Here is a 21,421-nt window from a genome sequence, read left to right on the forward strand (position 1 = left end):
CCACTTTAAGTGAGCCAGACCACTGGGAGGGAGTTGGGGCGTTGTCTTCTGGTGGTAGGCTGCTGGGATGACAGAAAGAAAGTAGGGGATTAGGATTTCCTGAAAGCAAGTTCAAGCCCCTCTCTGGGTCTGTCCATGTCTCACACAGATGCTCATAGCCTAGGTGGACAGGTAGGAGTGGCAGAGGATCAGGATACCTTAGAATTTAAAACATGTTACAACCACCTTTAGTATTCACCTGTCTAGAAAATGGTAGCCAGCTTACCCATTGTGACATCTGAGCAGCAAGAGACATAGAGTAGCACAAAAATTAGAGACTGAGATCTGGGGTAGGAATAAAAAAAATAGCTTGTCATGCTGACAGAGTCTTTGATTCAGAAATAACTACAGCTCTCTGAAAGAAAAATCATGAAAAGAGCAAGTAACATGACTAGAGAGGCTGAATTCACTTTCTGCTTTTTTTAAAAAAGGCTTATAATTATAGAGAAAAGAGTTAGAGTAGTAAAATCAAAGCAGACATGGATATTGGGCCCTGGTATAGAGAACAAAAGAAACAAAGACAAGCTAAGATACGTATATTGATAGCGAAAAAATAGTTTGAAAGCATCCAAGTTGAAGTTGGCAGACATCATGATAGAAAGGTAAACCAGTCAGAGTGGGAAAGATGAGTTATCAATGGGAATAAAAAAGAGAGTCAATTAGAGTAGAAGGAATCTGTTCTTCCATCTTCTCTTTGAACAAATGATTGATTTGTTTACAGATATCATTAAGGACCAGGCAAGATGCAATGAATATGTTGTATATTATTTTATTTATTTAAAAAAATTATACCCTGCTTTTCTGCCCTCATCACAGTCACCAAGGTACCTAACAGATTGATTACATCTGTAGCCTGACCTCCCCACAAGCGGGCTCAGGGCAGGTTACAGCAATAGATAAATCACAACAGATAAAACAGTAGAACAATAAAATCACATCTCAACATAGCAGTATACATGCCAGCATTCGGGGTGCCATTCCCCTTTCCTTGCACACCATACACATGGGGAAAGAGGGTGCAGGTGCAGGTTGGTGAACTCTAACTCCCCAGCACATAGGGGGGCAGATGGACCATATAGTAGTAGATTAAAAGCACACATAATAAAATTGCAAATACATTTATAATCAACTGAAACACACACCTCATTAATTAAAAACCATTTAAAATACACACAGAAAAAACATAAAAACAACAATTAAAATATAGTGCAGGAAGGAGGGATCACTGAGGAAAAGCCAAACAAACCAAAAACAACAGAAGGGGACAGATAAGTCTTCCTGGTGAGAGAGGACCAGAATGTTGGTAAGGCCTTTTCCAGGGTTGCTACCTGTCTAATCTCAGAAAGCAGGGCCTCAGAAGTTAACTGCGGTGGTCAGGTAGGTACATAAAGTGATAATTAGGTGGTCTTTCAGGTATTGGTCCCAAACCATATAGGGCTTTAGCACCAGCACCTTGAACTGTACCTAGGAACAGATTGGGACCCAGTGTGGATGAACCAAGACTAGAGTGATATGGACTGTGTTTTCCTTTGAGCTGTCTTTTTCCTGGAGGGATGTTAAATTTGGAAGAAACTGGCGGCAGTATTGTACACAAATTGAGGTTTCCAAATAATTCTCAATGGCAACCCCTTGTAGCATGCATTGAGTAATCTAACCTAGATGTAACCAGAGCATGGAAAGACTGCCGCTGGATAATCAGTCGAAGCTGATAAAAGGCAGTCCTGGCTACAACTGGCACCTGCTTATCTAGCAGTAGGCTGGGTCCAAGAGTACCCCCAAAGTATGGACATGCTTCAAGGGGAGTGAAACCCCTTCCAGAATGGGTGACACTTTAATTAGACCTTCCGCTCACCACCAGTAGTATTTCCATGTTGTTGAGATTAAGCTTTAGTTTATTAGCCCACATCCAGTCCAAAACTTTCTCTAGCCATTAGTTCAGGTTTTCTTCAGCCTCCCAGAGATCATCTGGAAGTAATGTTCCCTCTAAAGTGTGCAGTGTTGTAAGCCAAAAATATAGTTTGTGAGCTGAGACTTGCATAAAAATTTATTTTGTGAGCTGACTTGTATAAAAGTTTTGAGAGTGCTTTTTTAAAAAAAAATTGCTGTTAACAAGCATACAAAAATACAAACATTTGACTATTGCATAAATCAGTTTTTAGAAGCTTATAATCACAAAATTAAAGATATCAGAATTAATTTTTTAAACTATTTTAAGAATGTTTTATACATTATACCAGGAAACAGATTCAAGTCACATTTCATTACAGAGACTGTTTTAATTTAACTTCTTCATTTCTCTGTTTTGCCACTGCCTTCCTCTGAACTGTTGTCCTTTGTCTCCCATCCTGCTTAGCTTGTGAGATTTGATGAGTTCAAAGTGTACCATGGCAGTCATCCTCCCCTCCCTTCATGAATGCTATGAAAATACCATTGCATAGCATTTATTAATGGCAGTGGAAACTAATTGCTGCCTTCCACTTAGGGCTGCCAACCCCGCACCCGGGGTGGGGATCCCCTGTTCCCACCTCCTCCCCCCTGGCCAGAGGGGAGCACCCCCCCCAGCGGCATGGCGCACCCCTGTGCCCTGCAACGAACCTGTTTGGGGCCGAATTAGGCCCACGGGGGGAAGTGATTCAGCCCTTCAGCAAGTGCTGGAGTGCACGCATGGCCACCCCGGCCCCATTCTGCACCATCCTTTAACACCGGGCCCTCAGCAGCGCAGGCCAAGCCTGCCCCGGCACAATCCTGCCCCATCCTTACCATTCAGAGGGCACCAGCTGAGCAGGAAGGCGAGGCCACCAGAGAGGAATCACCTCTGTGCTGTAAAAGCAATCCTGTTCTCCAAGAGGTAAGATTCCATGCACAATTTTGTACAAGCGTAAGCTAGAGGGAACACTGGCTGGAAGCATAAGGTATAAATGACAGCCCAGCCCAAATTCCCAGTGACCTTATCCAGCAGTACCAAGTAGATGTCGAAAAGCATAGGGGACAAGATGGAACCTTGTGGAACCCCACAGGCTAAAAACCAAGGGGCTGAGCAGCAGATCCCCAGCATTACCTTCTGAAGCCTAACCTCTGAGTAAGACTAGAGCCACCGCAAGACTTTGGCTCCCTGTCCCAGGAAAGGCAGTCCAGAAGGATATCACGATCAATGGTATTGAAAGGCACGGAACAGTCCAGGAGAATCAACAAAGTCTCACTCCCTCTGTCCCTTCTCTGATGCTGGTCATCCACCAGGGTGAACAAGATTGTTCCAGTCCCATTTGTGTTGCTGTTTAGTTCCTATAAAGTGGCATGGAACAACTTAAAACATTGGTTAGTTGCAGAATTATGCATCCCTTTGAGCTGTTTTTTTCTTAGAGGAGTGTTAAATTTGGAAGAAATCCTTGCTTAATGAAAAATAACTATGGAAATATTTTGTGTGTTTGAGGATGTCAGCCACCCCACATGCCTGCCATGATGTACCTTAAAGGCTCCCATTCACCTTTCACATTTTATAGGCATGTATTCTCGTCCATGGGTCATTATTCTGTGATACTAGCTTTTCCCTATATTTACTGGATTAACGGATAAAACCAGACCTATATGTTGTTGGAATCAGAACTGTAACAAATATATGTGAAAACTGCAGCCATTTAATGCTGAGATTTCTCTAGTATGTGTTTTGATTTTTTTCAATGTGGCATGACCAATGGTGCATTTATTTGTAGAACTATGAGGGGAAATCCTCAAAAGATGTCCTGAAACGTATTGCTGCAAGTGCTTTACTTCCCCTTTTGGCCATCAGTAAAAATGCTCAGAACTATGCTTTGGAAGGTGAGCAATTGTGTTATACTTTTCAATGAGATTCTTATTTGAGTAGTGAAAGAAAAGAGCTGGTTTTCCAGCACTAGGGCGAAACAAGATGTGGTCTACAAGATCTGTTATTAGGATCTCCTTATGTTTCTTAAAGAGCTAAAAAGTTTGGGAAGTTTGGGAAGTCAGGGAGTCTGCATTGGGCATGGGGAAAGAAGATAACACTGCTGTGGGTCTGCTCAGTTGTCACTGTCCTCGTCCTCTTCTCTCCCGTTGCTGCTTGTAGCCCTTAGTCCAGGATCTCTCTGATCTGATCTACTTTGATTCTTATAAGCCATGCTTTTTGTAACATGTAAAGCTCATTAACACAAAGCAAACCAACATTAGATTGTGGACTGGTGGTTATGTTAGTTGCTGGATGTAACTTGGGTCAGAGTTAAGCAAATAACCATAGCTGTACCATCCATATATTCTATATAAATTCTGTCGCATTGGCCAAAATTGGCCAGTGTTGTTCTGTGACAACATATGAGAATGTGTCAAGGTTTTCCGTTACCTATGAAAAGTCCATCTAAAATGCATGAATGTTTACAATGTGTATTTTCTCTCCTCTTGCCTGTCTCTTTAGACATTGGCACAAACTGTTTTGGGTGATAGTAGGCAGAAAATTGAGAGAGAAATCTATCAAATAACAGATTAACACTGTCTTGTTTTAACTTAAAGGGAAATTGTATTTGAATTTAATAATGTAGTATCTCTAATTGAATTAGGTTTGAATACAAACGTTTGACTTGAAATAATTTTGTCTATTTCAGATCTTTCTTCAATTAAATAATAGTTCTACAGTTAAATGAGCTCCATAAAGGTGACTCATAGGTTAGAAAGAGATTTACCTGATGCAGTCACTTGTACATCGTGAAAGTCTTTTTAATGAAGCAGATTTTTCATTACAGCCGGCCTCATTGAGAGCTGCTTGGAACAGATGAAGCACATTCATGCACAATTGAACCTAGATTCCTTGAAACCTGGAAAAGCAGGCCAGAAAAAGAAGGTGAATGAACTCTATGAACGCTACATTAAGACTATAGTCTCTGTAATGTTTTGCATATAAAGAGGTTTGAGTATTTTATTTCTCTTTCTAATATGGTTTTTTTTAAGTTGTTGCTGTGAGTTTAAATGTAGGTCTCTGAGGCAAAAAGAGGCAGTCTGGATGGGTGAGTGGAGTGAAATCTAACAGGATGGTAACTGTGTGATTGAGTGAACTGCAGTTCTTAGTTAGGCAATCTGCGTGGAGCCTAAACTGTCTGTGTGTTTCCGAGAGGAAGTATTTATTTTGCCAAGTTTAACATTTATTAGTTAGCCAAGGCAAGTTTCTGACACTCAAAAGAATCCTCAGCAGATGCAAAGCAGAAATACAAGAAAAGTAAACTCTCTTGCTAGGGCATCATGTCCTTAGGAGAAAATACAGATATAATAGCACAGCATATAAGGGCATTTCTTACTTGAATAAAATTAAGCATTAGTAAGTATGTATATATTGACCATAATCTCCCCTTCAACTAAAAGTGAACTTTGCTGGATTTTTTCCCTGCAAAACTTCTCACTGCATCACCATAATTTATGGTATTTGCCGCATCACTTTAAATAGACAATATAGCCAGGCTTGATAAACACTCCTGGTACATTGCTGACCAGAGATAGGTTTTTATAAGCTTCAGTTTGCTAAAACTTCTCTCACAGGATGCTGATGTTGTTGGTAGAGGGGTGTACGTTCTTCATGCTGTACACAAATTAGGAGATGCATCCTGTAAATCATTTGTGTAAATCACAGATGATAGATTTAGGCAGCTCATTTGTTCTGTATTTTTAGAAAAAATATGAGTTTGATCTCTGAATGTTTCAAGTTTACATTTTAATTTGTCAGTATTTAAGTTCTCTGAATATTTTTTTGCCAAATGTGCTGCAGCCACCATTAAGTCTGAGCTACTCATTTTCATTAATTTTTCACCACCAAGAAAAGAAAAATCTGTGTTTAGTCTTTTGGTGTTTTCAAGTTTTGTATGCAGTTCTGTTAGTATTCTGTCAAAAACCATGTTCATCTCATGCCTGAATCGTTCTTCTGTTGAAAATGTACAGGGCTCATCGCTTGCAAGTTCATCTGCCATCTTCTTTTTCTTGGATCTTCTTCTCTCTGGTAATGCTGCCTCCACAGGCATTGTAGTGGCGGTATTTGTTGCATCTTCAAGCCAGCCTTCAAAGCCAGATTTTCGCAGTCGATCAAACCTTCCATCAAGGAAACTGATCTGTTCAGTATGATGTCACTCTTTTGAATTTCTATCTTTACACGATTAATCACTCTCAAAATACTGTTCCATATTACCAGAATCAGAATAAACCTAAAATCCATTATTGAATGTAAAAGGCTTCCCGCATCAGATTTAGTTTCGGGAGGAAAATCTCCACCTTTAATTTCTTTCAATGCTTGAGTTACTTTACCCAAGTTTTTTTTAAGGGCACTCACAGCCTCTGACTTTGCAGACCACCATGTCTGGCTGGTTCCCTTTAAAGTACTGTCTGTATACTTTTTCATAATTTGTAGATAATACAAAAACAAAACACTCTCTGCACAATTCCAAATAGATGCAGTGCTTCTGGATACACTGAAGAAGCATGAATGCCTGTTAGGTTAAGTGAGTGAGCTAAGGCATGGCACAAACACAGCCAACTTATTTTTTTCTTGAATTCTTGCCTGAACTCCTTTGTAAATTCCAGCCATATTAGATCCCTTGTCATATGTCTGTTCTCAACAATTATTTATATTAAGGCCATCACTCCCTAATTTCCTTAGAATTTGATTAGCAATGTAGTCTCCAGTCTTTCCATGTAGTTCTATAAAATCAATAAAGCTTTCCTTTATTTCACATTTCCCACCTTCATCGATGTTCACAAAACGGAATGATTTGACTCATCTGCTCACAGTGAGATGTATCAGGTGTACAATCAAACATGATAGTGAAGTATTTTGCAGACATAATATCCCTCAATATTTTTTCATGGACTTTTTGAGCTATGAGTTCTATTATCTCATTTTGAGTGGTACTTGATAAGAAAGATACTTACCCTTTTTTAAAGTTATCCACATGTTCTTTAACGTAGAATTGTTCTTTGCTAAAAGAGCTATCAAGTTCAGGAAATGTCCTTGTTTTCTTGAAGCACAAGTCATGGTGAGTGCATGTGGATTCTCAAGAGAACCTCGAAAGGGAAGACAATTTGTTGCCAGGAACAGGACTGCATCAATTACAGTGTGGATTTGGGTCCACTTTTGCTTTTCTGCCTCTTGATGTTTCTAATGCTTTGCTAATGCCACTGCAACTTTTGATAGTATTCAGAAGCGTTTTCCACTTAACTACACATACCCTGTGCACTGATGATGATTCGTGCTGGGGTAATTTTTCCGGGATCTTCTTCCAATTTGTAAACCGTGTGGTTTGTAAGGTGGACAAGGTTCCTGCAGTGCTTGCTGCATCTAGAAACAGCTTGCATGGAGCACAAAAAAGAGCATTCTCAATTTTTGAATATATTAACCAGCTTCTTTTGGTTTTCTCACCGTTTGGTAGCTGTTTATAAGATGTTAAACGCCTGTTATGCCTTTCTGTTGACATGAAATCAACACAATTTGGATATTTTTCAGCTTGTGTGGCAACCATTTCAGTTAGAAAGCACTGAGTTTTGTCATCGGACGAAGAGAGCTGTGGCTCTTGAAAGCTTATGCTTCAATGAAGTTGGTTAGTCTTAAAGGTGCTACTGGACTCTTTACTGAAAAAATGGTATTTCTGGGGCTTGTCCTACAAAATAGAACACACAGATTTACACTCCAGGATCAGTATTAATGATGGCTTAGAGTTACACTGATCTCACCACAAAGTCATTACCTTGAAACAAAATGTAAATCAGTTGAGTGGTGTTGCCAAGTAGGCCCCCTCTCCTGCTTTAAGGCCTGCCATGGACCGTGTTAAAGTTTCCTGCATTGCTTTCCAAGTTTCCCCAGCATGTAAACACCCTTTTACTACCACTAATGTACATATTATATTTTTAAAACGATTCACAAAATCACATTTGAAAATAATTTCTATTCAAGCAAACATGTCTATATAACATAGACTTCAAAGTCTATGCTATTAAGAATGGGGTATCAACTGAAACTCGTCAGCATTGCTGTATTGGCGCTATACCCTTCCTTCTGGTAAGGCACTGAGCTCTACCTTTCGCTTTGAATTCTGGTGGTCATTTCGTCAGTACTTGGAATGTGCAGTTTTTACAGGGCCGAGGCCAACGGCCTCCCCCACCCTTTACCTTCCTGCTTTGGTAATGATCATTTCAGTGCCAATCTCGTGGAAGCACTTCCAGAGCCGTGCACCCTGCAGGTCCACCCAAGGTACTTGTGGGACAAGCCTCGGCAGGGCCTCCAGGTGACAGCAGGGACAACATGGCTCTCAAGAAATTCTCTTTGCAGCGCAGCTACCTGCAAGGGGGGTGAGAGAGGAGGAGAGCGCGTCACACCACAACACCCAAGGCACCAAGGCACGGGCCAGGCAAAGGAGATGAAGCTTCACCTGCTGAGCAATTAGAGGCACCTGCTGGGGAGGCAGCGGCAGTGGGGCCCTTCCTCTCCCTCTCCAAGCGCATGTGCCTTCTGCGCATTCCCACCTTTTGATGCGTGTGCGCCTCGAGCACTTCTCGTCTCAGTGTCACCAGAGACAGGGGAAAAAGTGGGTGAGCCCAGACACGCATGCACGAACATGTATTTGCTGGGAAAGAGGATAGTGAAAGCGGGTACACCTTGAATACGTGGGGCGCCCCCTCTTTGGCATAGCCTGGGTTAAGTGACCCACCTGCCCCTCCCCTAGATTCGGCCCTGTTCAGCATCAGATGAATCTCTTTGCCGTACACATAGCAGACATGGACAATGAATCGGTCCAAAGCTCAGAACTATGAATGGTCTATCTCCAGGGATTTCCTCTGCCATGTTTTTGCAAAGTGGGGCATCAGCCACATACCTCAACAGGAAATGTGCATGGTATTATTCAAGGGCAGGGAAAGGAATGGCCTCTCTCGGAGACACATTTCAGATTCCTTGGTTAGACACTCTCCTGTACGCATTCTCCCTTCTCCTTCTTATGACACTAACACTCAGCAAGATGATGGAGGACGGTTCCTTGGCAATTGTAATAGCCCCTTACTAGCTGGACCAGGCCTGATTTACCACTCTTTTTCAAATGGTACAGGGCAGAAGGTCCACCAAGTGGCTGTTTCAGCCTACCATGACAACATAAGCAGGAAATCTCTCTTTTTCTAGCCACAATGCAAGTTTTTCCTTAGAGGTCTCGCTAACCTATATCTTCCATCATCCAAGCTGATTCTCCAGTGGAATCTCTCCTTGGTTCTCACCTCAATGATGCATAAACTTTTCAAGCTTCTAGCTACCTGCTCCTTTAAGATACTGGCAGTTAAAACAGCCTTTCTGGTGGCTGTAACCTAGGCTAGAAGGGTGAGTGAATTGCAAGCCCTGAGATATGACCCTCCTTCCAATACGTTCACAGATAAGGTCGTTCTCCATCTGAGCCTCCCTTTTCTGCCCAAGGTTGTCTCTACTGTCACTTGAACCAGGACAGTTGTCTTAATGGTATTCTTCCCTACACTTAAGGATAATGTAGAGAGATTTTCACATCCTAGATGTTATATGTACTTTGTGCTTCTATTTGGATAAGACAACTCCCTTCCTAAAGGACACTAAACTCTTTGTCTCATTTAGTGGGCCCAAAAAAACACTCCACGCTGTTGGATAGTGTGGCTCATTAAGGCTTGTTATAAACAGTCCAAACAACCATGCCGGTTGCACATTACAGCATGTTCTGCAAGGGCTCAGTTCTCCTCATTTTCCTTCACAGTGGGCGTCCCTCTATGCTGTCCCCATTCATCAAGCATTACGCCATTGATGTAGACTCCTGAAGGAATGGAGTTGTTAGTAAGGCAGTCCTAAGAGTCTTTTCCATTGAAGAGCTACATGCCTGCCTCCTGAGAAAGTTAGCTCATTAATCTCCCGTGTGGGACTGCACAGAAGACACGACAATGAAAACAGGGTTGCACTAATCTGTAACTATTGTTCATCAAGTGATCTGTGCAGGTGCAGATCCCTCCCTCCTCCACCCTGAGCTCTTTTTTCTTACCTTCCTTCTGCACCAACGGCTTAGAGAACTGAGAGAGGGAGCTGCTTGCCCTACCTTTTATAGCTGCGCCTCGGAGAAAAGTGCGTGAAAGTCCTTTGTGAGCATCTTGCTCCTCTAGGAGCTTTTAAATGTCCACGGCTGCCCTGCACATGCGCAGATCCCATGTGTGTCTGTACAGAAGACCACTTAATGAACAACAGTTACAGGTAAGTGCAACCCTGTTTTATTAAGCCTCTGCTAAGATGTTTGTTTTCCTTACATGTTTTCATCCCTGTGCTCCTGCCTGTCTCATAGCTCTTTGGAGAGCAAAGCCGTTTATTGTCAGCTGTGATTGAAAACCTAGCATTTCATATGGATCCTATATTGTATCTCTGTTCCTTTGTGTGTGATGGAAATGAAATAGTTCTCCATGTTGGGTGGACTTATTGAAATTCAATAATCTTTTTCACAGACAGTGAGAATGTCAGCATCTTGAAAGGCAAGGTATTCAGGCACAATTGGAGTGCCTCTGTGGTAAAATAAGTCCAGAAGCAAGAAGTGCTATATATGTCATATAACCAGATTCTGCTTGGATATTGACACTAAATCACGTTTTGTTCCACTAGGATGATCACCTCGACAAAGAATTAAAGCTTGTCATGCAGCTCCTAAGAAATTGTTTCTTTCGAAATGAAGGCTGCAAAGTAAGAAACTGCAGGAGTCATGCAACATTTGACAGAAATTGGGGAGGAAAGTTCAGAACAGCCGGTAGTTGCTGTCAGATACTTCAGGGCTGATCTAGTGTTTACATTCTTTGGGCTCTCCACTCTGTTCAAATCAGCTATCTGAATGGGATACGTTTGGGGGTGGGATGTGAACATCCGTTCGGATTTTTGCTTTGGTTTGTTAACGAATCTAGACACTTCATTTCTGTCATTGAAGTTTGGCAAGTGGTTCAGCTTGGCTAGATCAAAAAAGGAATACATTTTGTAAATCCTGTACATACTTTAAGCTGTGCTACTTTAAGATTGTGACATTTCCCCCCATTACCTTATTTGTTCTTTTACTTCTTAGCTGTCAGTTTTTAAAATTTTACTTCTGAAAACTGAGGGTTTTGATATTATGCCTTTCCTTGTCTCTGTCTGGCAGGCAGTGGCCCTCGGATCTCACCTTATGTCTGTTATGCACTCTCTGTGGCCGTGGCTTTTAATGGATGATTCACTGATGCAAACAACCCTGCATTTACTTTGTGTCTACACTGCAAACTATCCTCCAGGTGAAAGAGATGCTTCTGACATTACTTCCTATGGTACAATCAGTGGAAACACAATGAGAAAATGAGATTAAATATCTAGATTTGTTTTATATTTTTTATCCTTGTTCCTTCTGATCTGCTAATGAAATCTCCTTTTACATGAATGGATATCTAATAGAGTAACATACATAAACACTATAAAAGAAATGTATCACGTTAACTCATTGTTGCTCCTCAAGTTCTGCATATATTCACATTCTCCCGATGCTCCTCCCAATGCTTCAAGGCTCCAAATAGTCACATCAATATAACTGAGAACCTTCAGTTCGGTCAAGTTTTTGCTTCAGTAATAAGATTTCTTAGGAATGCACAGCTGACTACACCTGAATGGCGAAACAAATAACATATTAACTCAAGGTTCTCTGTCTGCCAGTACTTGTCAGCATCAGACCTTGAACTACCAAATACTACTCATAGAATTCTTCATTGTTCCAGCAAAGGTGGTGATAGGAAACTTTGAAACATCTGAGAATATAAATAAAGGAAGTTACCTCCTCCTGTGCAGCAATGTTTGTCGCTGATCTTTCTCATGTGGCTAGCTTATGAGCTCACTCAGTCTGTAGTGCACAGATTCATTGGCATTTTTTTCCATTCTACAGGTAAAGAACTTTTAACATTAGCCTATAATTAGTTTCCAAGATGTTCATGGCTTTATTTCTATTTATAAATTTGTGAAGGTGTTATTTAAAATGAAAGCTTCGTGGGAAGAGTGAAGAGTCTCAACGTAGTTGTCTGGGGATCCAAATCAGTTTTTATTTTAGAAATAGCATCGCAGAAAGGTGTGTGGGCTGTAATTTCTCATGCAAATATATTAAGTTTAGTTATGTGTTACTACTGTGTGTGTGTGTGAAATTGAGAGAGAGAGAGTGTGAGAACTTGGATCCAAGAGCATATGTGGGCAAATTTCTACGTTTGGATTTGAGGTTGATGCTTCTCAAACAGCAAGTGTTCAATGTCTTACCTGGCAAATGGCTCTTTAAGCTGAAAAGACTTTCAAAAGTGTGTGTGTGCGTGCACAGGGGAAGGTGTTCTTTTTTAAAAAAGAAAACAAAAATCCCTTGGCAATGTCTACAATAGCTGTTTGGATCCTAGCTGTGCCTGTGACCCTAAATTTGCAAACCATTCTAGATTTATGTGAAATATAATTAACTCCTTCAACAGGATTTGAGTCCAGTGGCATCTTAGAGACCAACAAGATTTTCAGAGTATAAACTTTTCAGAGTCAGAGCTCTCTTCTTCAGATATGAGTAGGAATGGAGATCCCTACTCCTATATCTGAAGAAGGGAGCTCAGATTTTCAAAAGCTTATACCCTAAAAATCTTGTTGGTCTCTTAAGGTGCCACTGGACTCAGATCTTACTGTTCTACTGCAGATCAACACAGTGCCCACCTAAAATTAACTCTTTCAACTCCTAGACAGCACAGACCTTTTCTTCCAAAACTACTTGCTGGAGGAAAAAATCCTTTTATGCCACAAAAGTCAAGTTTCTTACCTAGGATAAAAGGAACCAAGTTTGACCCTCCCCCCTTCTTAGCATTTGTTGTAATGAAACAATTTATACACTCTAAGTGTGTAACCAATAATAGCGTGTGACAGCTTTAGGAAATTGGACCTTGCTGGCTTTTAAGATCATAGGCTTTAAATAACTAGATCAGCACTTACTGTTGGCTAGTATTAATGTCTTATATCAAATGGTTTTGCAGACATGAATAGTTATCTCTAATAAAATTTTGTTGATAAAGTAATATACGTATTATCAGAAACTCATATTAGAGTTGTACTAGACTGAACCGAGATCAGCTTCCGGAGATTTGTTCCAGTGCTTAAACATGGAAGCTTTTTTAAAGTATCATGTTCATCTTCGTTCTTCTGTGCCTCCACACATGGGTACTGCGCACGCGCAGGCCAGCCGCCGGAAGATTTTTTATCGCTTTCCCAGCTCCGAAGGGGCCGTTTGCCGCGCGCCTCAGCGACCGTTTCCCGCCCAAACGGTCACATGCTCCTCCAGCGGCCAACGGCCCCTTCCCTCAGTTCTCTTCTTGCCGCCGCTTGAGGAGAACGTTCGCTTGTAGCTCCGTGCTTTTTTTCCTGTGCTTTGGATTGCTTTGGATTGCTTTCTCGTGACTGACTTGGACTGGATTTGACTTCTCTTCTGCTTACTGATTTGGACGGACTGATCTCGGTGAAGTATTTGACCCGGACTGTGTGACTTCGCTTTTGGTTTGCCCCCCGGAATGGCTTCTACAGCCCTGTTTAAGCACTGTGCCCAGTGCCGTGCAAAAATGGCCCAAACGGATGGACATAGCCTTTGCCTGCTTTGTCTGGGGGAGGAACATGTAGTCCCCACTTGCAAGATCTGCCAGGGCTTTACGCATAAAGCCAGGCAGGAGCGGTCCGCCCGCCTCAAGGCTTCACTGTGGCAGCGGGTCTTGGACGCCCCTGGGCCCTCCGAGGCGGAGAAACCTGGGGCCGCAGAGAAGGCTGGCCGAACCTCCACCCATGCCGGGAGCCGGTCTCGAGCGGGCTCTGTAGCCTCTTCAAAATCGGTGGCTACATCCCGCCCGGCGGACAAGCCTGCGTCGAGGGCAAGCTCGGTGGCGAGGTCTGCGAAGTCCCCGCACAAGTCGGCGTCGGTGAGGTCGGAACCGGGGAGGTCGACTCCGAGGCCGGAACCGGGCGAGTCGGATCCGATACGGTCAGCCCCGGCGTCGATCGAAAGGCCTGTGGCAGTCCCGGGACCGGAGGCTGCACGAAAGGCGTCGACCAAGAGGGCATCGTTTCCAAAAGCTTCCTCCGAATCGGTGCCGAAGAAGAAGGCTAAGAAGACCAAACATCGCTCTCGGTCCCCTCGGCGCCGGCCTGCAGAGGAGGTGGTCCTGGTGTCTCCACCTACGCCATCACCTCACCTAGACTCCCCTGACCGTCCCCTCCTTGAGGAAGAGGTGCCGGATCCCGGGGCCTATGTGGTCCTGTCGAGTGGGCGGCGTTCGCCAACACCGGAATCGAGCCTGGCTCCGCGTCGTCGGATCCGAGAGACGACCAGGGATCCTTCGCCTGCACAGTCTGCCCGTAGCCAGCGGTACTGGTCGGAGGGGAGTGTCGGATCCGAGCGAGTCGGATCCGAACGATCTGTGGCTGCGCGTCACCAACAGGCTACAGATCTACCTGAGGCCTATCGGTGCCAGTGGAAAGGGGCTCCGCCTGGCTTCAGATCATCGGATCCGGGGCCGTCGTCGTCTAGCCGTCGTGAGTGGTTGCCCCCACCCTTCCCAGGAGACGAGGTATCAGCTCTTCCGTCTGATGAGGATGACGAGGATGTGGGGTCCGGCTACCGCTCTGAGTCGTTCTCTGAACCATCCCCAGACGACAATGTTGGCCCATCCACCAGCTCTCCCTTCGAGGACCTGCGGATTTATGCAGACCAAATGGCCCGCATGTCCAAGGCCTTGGAGATTGACGTGTCTTCCGTGGTCCCGAAGACGAAAGACAAGCTGCTGTGCAGAATCTATGGGGAGAACCCGGCTACAGTAGGTTTTCCTATGTTGGAGGGCTTGGAGGAGATCATCGACAAGGTCTGGAAGTCACCATCTGACCTGCCTGCCACGTCCAAACGCATCGAACAGATGTATAAGATCAAACAAGGGACGTGGCAGTCTCTCATCAAGCACCCTCCACCATCATCCTTGATAGCCGAGGAGATTCAGCACAAGAGGTCGGGGTCCTCCTCCGTACCACCGGATAAGGAGGGAAAGAAGATGGACGCACTGGGTAGACGTCAGTACTCAGTCGCTGCTTTAGCCCTCCGGATAGCCAACTATCAAACAATTATGGCGGGCTATCAGCTCTACCTATGGGAGAAGCTGGCCAACTATGTCACTGACCTCCCTGCTGACAAGAAGGCGGTGGTGTCGTTGCTGCAGACGGAGGCAGTACGATTATCAAAACAACAGATGAATGCTGGAAGTCATGCGGCTGACACGGCTGCTCGGGGTATGGCGTCAGCGGTGCTTCTTAGGAGGCACTCGTGGTTGCGGTCGACTGCCCTCCCGCAGGAGGTGAGGGCCAAGATTGAACGTCTGCCCTTCGAGGGTGACTCCCTCTTCTCTACTACTACCGACGAGGCGCTTAAAAAGAAGAAGGAGGACCGGCAGACGGCTCGTTCCCTGGGGGTCACTCCGGCGGACAGGTCTACGTTCAAGCCTCGGTACTCGTCGAGGTATAATCCCTACCAGTACCGCAGCAGATACCAACCCCGTCCGTACTATCCGCAGTACCCTACTTCGCAGCGCCAGTATACCCCAGCGCAACACCAGGGCAGGAGGCGTAGGCCATTCAAGCCCCGCTCGTCTCAACCTCCACCCCAGCAGAAAGATCCGCAAGGGGCTGGAAGGCAGTTCTGAAGACCCGGCCCTGCGGCAGCCCTGAACTTTTCGGACAGACTCAGTCCTTTTTTGTCTGAATGGGAGTCAATAACATCTGACTCATGGGTCTTAACGATTGTTGATAAGGGGTACGGGCTGGAATTCACTGAACTGCCGATGTGTACTTCACCGCTGAGTGCGGTGAATAATACCTTGGTTGAGCTAAAGGATGAAATTAGGTCACTCTTGGCCAAGGGTGCTGTGGAAGAGGTGCCCTTTGTGGAGTCTGAGAAGGGTTTCTTTTCCCAGTTCTTCCTGGTCCCTAAGAAGGACGGGGGTCTACGTCCCATTTTGGATCTTAGGGGCTTAAATGCCTTTCTAAGGGTCACCAAGTTTAGGATGATCACACTGCCTGCTGTAATTGCCCTTTTGAGGAAGGGGGATTGGTTCGCTGTCCTGGATTTAAAGGACGCGTATTTCCACGTGGGGATCTTGGAGGAGCACAGGAGATTTCTGTGCTTCGTTTACAAGCAGCGGGTATTCCGTTACAAGGTTCTCCCCTTCGGCCTTTCCACAGCCCCACGTGTGTTTACTAAGTGTGTGGCTCCTGTGGTTTCCTTTCTTCGAGAGCAGGGCTGTACCATCTACCCCTATCTCGATGATTGGCTTATAACAGCGAGCTCGGAGGTTAAGCTGCTGCAAGATGTGGCATTGGTGCTAGACACTTGCGAACGCTTGGGCCTCCTGGTTAACTTTGAAAAATCTAAGCTGACACCTAGCCGTGTTGTGCCTTATATTGGGGCAGTGTTCGACTCAGTGGAGGCCAAGGCTTTATTGCCTCCAGAGCGGGCACGTTCTTTGAAGAGACTGGTAACCCTGTTTAAACGGAATCGTTATCAGCCAGTGCGCATGATTCAATGCTTGCTGGGGCATATGGCTGCTGCGACCCCGGTGGTCCCTTTTGCGAGGCTGCGGATGCGCCCGCTCCAGAATTGGTTTGTGAGGAGATACAATGCTTTACAGCATCCTCCGACTGCTAAATTCTCTGTTCCCAGAGCCGTTATATCCTCTCTTGACTGGTGGTTGTCGGATGTTAATTTGTTTAAGGGGACCCCATTTGGTTTCCATCATCCCGAGTTCTCCGTAACCACGGACGCCTCTCTGCAGGGGTGGGGGGCTTTCTGTGGGGAGCTATGTGTTCAGGATGTGTGGTCTGAGAGAGAAAGGGGTCTCCATATTAATGTGCTTGAACTGAGGGCTGTTCGTTTTGCACTTATGTCGTTCACAGCAATCTTGCAGAACCGTCAGGTGCTGGTGCAGACGGACAACACTACCGCTATGTATTACCTGAACCAACAGGGCGGCACGGTGTCCATGATCCTCTGCAGGGAGGCCACGCTCATTTGGGAATGGGCAATCAGGAATGGGGTGACGCTTCGCGCCATTCATGTAGCTGGGTCGGACAATGTGCAGGCGGACACTCTCAGCAGGGTGCACATGCTGAATCACGAATGGGGGCTCAACGCAAAGTACGCTGGGCCGATCTTTCAGAAGTGGGGTCGCCCAAGCATAGACGTGTTTGCGACGTCGGCGAACACCAAGGCCGAGGTCTTTTGTTCTCGGGCAGGAAGCGATCCCCTCTCTATTGGGGATGCCTTCCAATTTACTTGGGCCCGGGGACTACATTACATGTTTCCGCCCGTCCCTCTCATACCCAGAGTGCTGTGCAAGGTGGAGAGGGACAACACGGACTGCATCTTAGTGGCTCCGTTCTGGCCACGGCAGCTCTGGTTCCCGAAGCTGCTGGAGATGTCCGGCCGAACTTACGTGGCCCTTCCGCCCCGGAGGGATCTCCTCCTACACGGGGAGCTCTTCCACCACGAGCCCAGAAAACTACACCTGACCGCTTGGCGGATTCGGCCCCGTCCCTAGACTTCTCTGAGCCCGTCAGGAAGGTCCTACTGAACGCTAGGAAGCCCTCCACACGGCGTGCCTACAAGGCGAAGTGGAGTAGGTTTGAGGCTTGGGCTGCCTCTAGGAAGGTGGCGCCTCTGGATAGCCCCTTGGGGATGGTCTTGGATTATCTTTGCGAGCTGAAAGACCAGGGCCTTAGTGTAGCATCTCTGAAGGTGCACCTTGCGGCCATCTCTGCGTTCCATGATCGGGTGGATGGCTGCACGGTTTTCTCTCACCAGAAGTCCCGCCAGTTTTTGAAGGGGATGCTTAATCTTTACCCGCCTGTGTCACCCCCTGTGCCCCAGTGGTCTCTTTCCCTGGTCCTGGCCAGGTTGATGTTGCCCCCTTTTGAGCCTTTGGCCACGTGCCCTCTGGACTTGCTCTCCTGCAAGGTGGCATTCCTCGTGGCGATCACTTCTGCAAGACGGGTCAGCGAACTGGCTGCTCTTAGGGCAGACCCCCCGTTCCTTCGCTTTCATGCGAATAAGGTGGTCTTGCGTCCGTGTCTTTCGTTCCTGCCCAAGGTGGTGTCAACCTTCCACCTTTCACAAGAGATCTCTCTGCCTGTATTTTTCCCTGAAGCTTCTACTAAGGGGGAAAAGGCCCTCCACAGTTTAGATCTGCGGAGAGCTTTGGCTTTTTATTTGGAAAGAACAAGGGTGTTCAGGAAAAGTACTTACCTTTTTGTGTGTTTCGGGGCGAAGGACAAGGGCCGCAGGGCGTCTGCACAGACGGTGTCACGTTGGATTGTGACAGCCATTGTGAGGGCCTATGCCACGGCTAAGGTGGACTGCCCTTTGGGTGTCAGGGCTCACTCCACACGGTCCCAGGCGACATCTTCGGCCCTGCTCAAGGGTATACCTTTAGCTAATATTTGCAGGGCTGCAACTTGGTCGTCCGCTGATACCTTTGTACGGCATTACGCTGTGGATGTAAATGCCAATGAGGATGTAGCTGTTGCTAGGGCTGTCCTCCATTCCTTGTTTCCCTAGGAGTATGCTGGTTAATATGCTCCAATGGGGTGGTGGAGGCGCTGTATATGGTGTATATATATATATAGATATGTATTTATACTTGCTGGATTGATATATTTTTCCTTTGTAACGTATGTGTATGTGTATATATGTTATCTTGTTCCTTTCTTGTAGTATAATAAAATTGAGTTGGATTTCACCCCACCTTCCTTATTGTGTGAAGCTTGGTACTCTCCCATGTGTGGAGGCACAGAAGAACGAAGATGAAAACAGGGTTAACATACCTGTAACTTATGTTCATCGAGTTCTTCTGTGCCGACACACAACCCTCCCTCCTACCCCGCTGTGAACTCCAACGCAGATCGCTGTACTATGGCTGGGCTATGGCTCTAGTCTTATCGGGGCTATGGCTCTGTGTGTTGGATGAGCGGCGGCAAGGGAGAACTGAGGGAAGGGGCCGTTGGCCGCTGGAGGAGCATGTGACCGTTTGGGCGGGAAACGGTCGCTGAGGCGCGCGGCAAACGGCCCCTTCGGAGCTGGGAAAGCGATAAAAAATCTTCCGGCGGCTGGCCTGCGCGTGCGCAGTACCCATGTGTGTCGGCACAGAAGAACTCGATGAACATAAGTTACAGGTATGTTAACCCTGTTATTTGGTATGTGCTCTGCAAATGTCTTAATTCTATCACAGCATATCTTGCAAATAAGCATTGTATCAAGGAGGAGCTTTGTTTGGTTTTTTAAAAGAAGTTCTTTATTTTAAAAAGATGAAGTTTGTAAGAAACATAAATAATAATGCTAATGTAATTTAAGACATTTCTGTATTTTTTCATTTGGTGTTTTGTTAGTGTTCTTGGAATGTGTTTATTCTTGAGTATAGATTTAAATTAAAAAAAGTGATAGCACATTTTTATATCTAGAGATAATACCCATGGACACATCTTTAAATATTATAATTCTTACGCATTCTCATATCTTATGTACACTCAAACCTTTCTGATAACTTTAACCCAATATTAAGGTGCTCTTCACATTATATTTTGGAATAGATAGGATTTCTTTCTTTATAATAATTTCAGTAAAGAGCAGATAAAACAATTTCCTGCCATTTTAAAGGACATTTTAACATCTTGTTCATACACTTACAACTTTTTGAAGGCATATTGTAAATAACAAAATCTATAATTTACATGTAAAATGCTTCTTAGAATTTTTTTCTGGATGAAAAAACAATGTATATTGAATTTAAATACGATTATGTTTCATTCTTTAAGGTTGTAGTCTCCTGTGTACAGCAAATGCTGGATTATCTCCTCATCAGACAGTCCAGAGAACTGCAGTTGGAAATTCGCTAATGCACAACATTGTGAAGTTAGCATCCCAAACCCCAGCTGAGAACAGCATAGTTCAGCAGATGACCTTTAATCTTCTTGCTAACCTTGTTGTAGCTCATGACTGCAAGGGTGTACTTCAAAAGGTAGGAAGACATATAGGTGTTTTTTCCCCCCTGAACATGATTCAAGAATAAGTTTTGCATAAAACAAGCAAAGCAGTCAAGACACCCAAATTGTTAGTCTAAACAGGAAGAAAACCAGTGTCTAAGCTTATGACAGTATTAAGCTCTAGGATCAAATTTGAGATGCAGTCAGTGTTAAAAGGAGAAATAATAGAAGTGGTGTGGTTTGGTTTCAAATTAGGTCAGACTCAACTTAGCATTTGGACCATTCACCATGTTTGATACCATGGACCCATGCAGATTATGGTGGCATTTACCTCAGGTGCAAGGAGCCTTTTAGTGACACAAAAGGCCCTTCTCTTGAGGCCAGCAGAGGATTTCCTGCTCAGCTATTAGTGGAACAGTATTCAGTTCAGTCCTGATGAAGGGAGCTTGACTCTTGAAAACTTATACCCTGGAAACTCTTGTTGATCTTTAAGGTGCTACTGAACTTGAACCTTGATCATCTGCTGCAGACCAGCACAGCTACCCACCTGAAAGTATCCAGTCCATGATCTTTAGATAAAACTGCTACACATACTCCTTAATAACAATATTTATTTATGCTCTGAAATACCTATAGTGCATTATCAAGTACTATTAAATATTGGCATGGCACAATTTCAGAAAAGTTTCCAGATGCTCTGGTTGTCTGTGCATTTCCTCACTGCGAGTGTGGGTCAAAAATTGTAAGAACCTGTTTGCCTCTTCTGGTATTGATGGAGATGGCAGAAGCAGGAAAGTATTTGGATTGAAAGCTTTTAGAGCTTTGGTTGTTGGAGAAAGAGGAAGCTTACTTCTGCAGTGCCTGTCTCTTTCTGACCCAACAAGATGTTTAGCCTGGATGAGCATAGATGGAATAGGCACCAGTTGTGTAGCCTTCCCAGAGACAATTTCATCTTTCTAATCTACGACATCTGAAGCCCCAAACCAGAATCTTTTTCCAGCCAGCATTATCTATCAGGTTGATCAGGAACAATTTTCTTAGAGACCTTTTACAATACTAGTGTGATCCAGCTTCATCCCTGGATGGTTATTGTCCATTAAAAAGAAATCGGGATGGTTCTAAGTCCTGCCTGAAAGGGCATCCCACCCCATTTTTGACCACTGGATTCAGGGAAATAAAAAGGCATGATCATTACAGTAGTACATGATATGTGATACGAGAGAGATCTTGCTTTTTATACATATGAATTCATAACGTATGTAGTTCATAGTTTTAGTAGTGTCAGTTCCACTACTTGTGCTCCCTTGTCCATTAAGAATTGACAGGAAATTGGGT

At 44.6% G+C, this 21,421-nt stretch overlaps 1 protein-coding gene across 1 annotated transcript in view; it reads left to right on the plus strand.

The window, feature by feature from the left end:
• The window catches only part of RTTN (rotatin), a 143,836-nt gene that overhangs the window by 108,884 nt on the left and 13,531 nt on the right, over positions 1-21,421 (plus strand). Inside the window, exons 41-45 of the mRNA XM_054984987.1 lie at positions 3,750-3,855; positions 4,788-4,885; positions 10,667-10,744; positions 11,190-11,316; positions 19,919-20,121. Coding sequence (XP_054840962.1) covers positions 3,750-3,855; positions 4,788-4,885; positions 10,667-10,744; positions 11,190-11,316; positions 19,919-20,121 — 612 coding nt within the window. The remainder of the gene's footprint in view (positions 1-3,749; positions 3,856-4,787; positions 4,886-10,666; positions 10,745-11,189; positions 11,317-19,918; positions 20,122-21,421) is intronic.

Source organism: Eublepharis macularius, chromosome 7 (genome assembly GCF_028583425.1).
Source record: "Eublepharis macularius isolate TG4126 chromosome 7, MPM_Emac_v1.0, whole genome shotgun sequence".
NCBI lineage: Eukaryota > Metazoa > Chordata > Lepidosauria > Squamata > Eublepharidae > Eublepharis > Eublepharis macularius.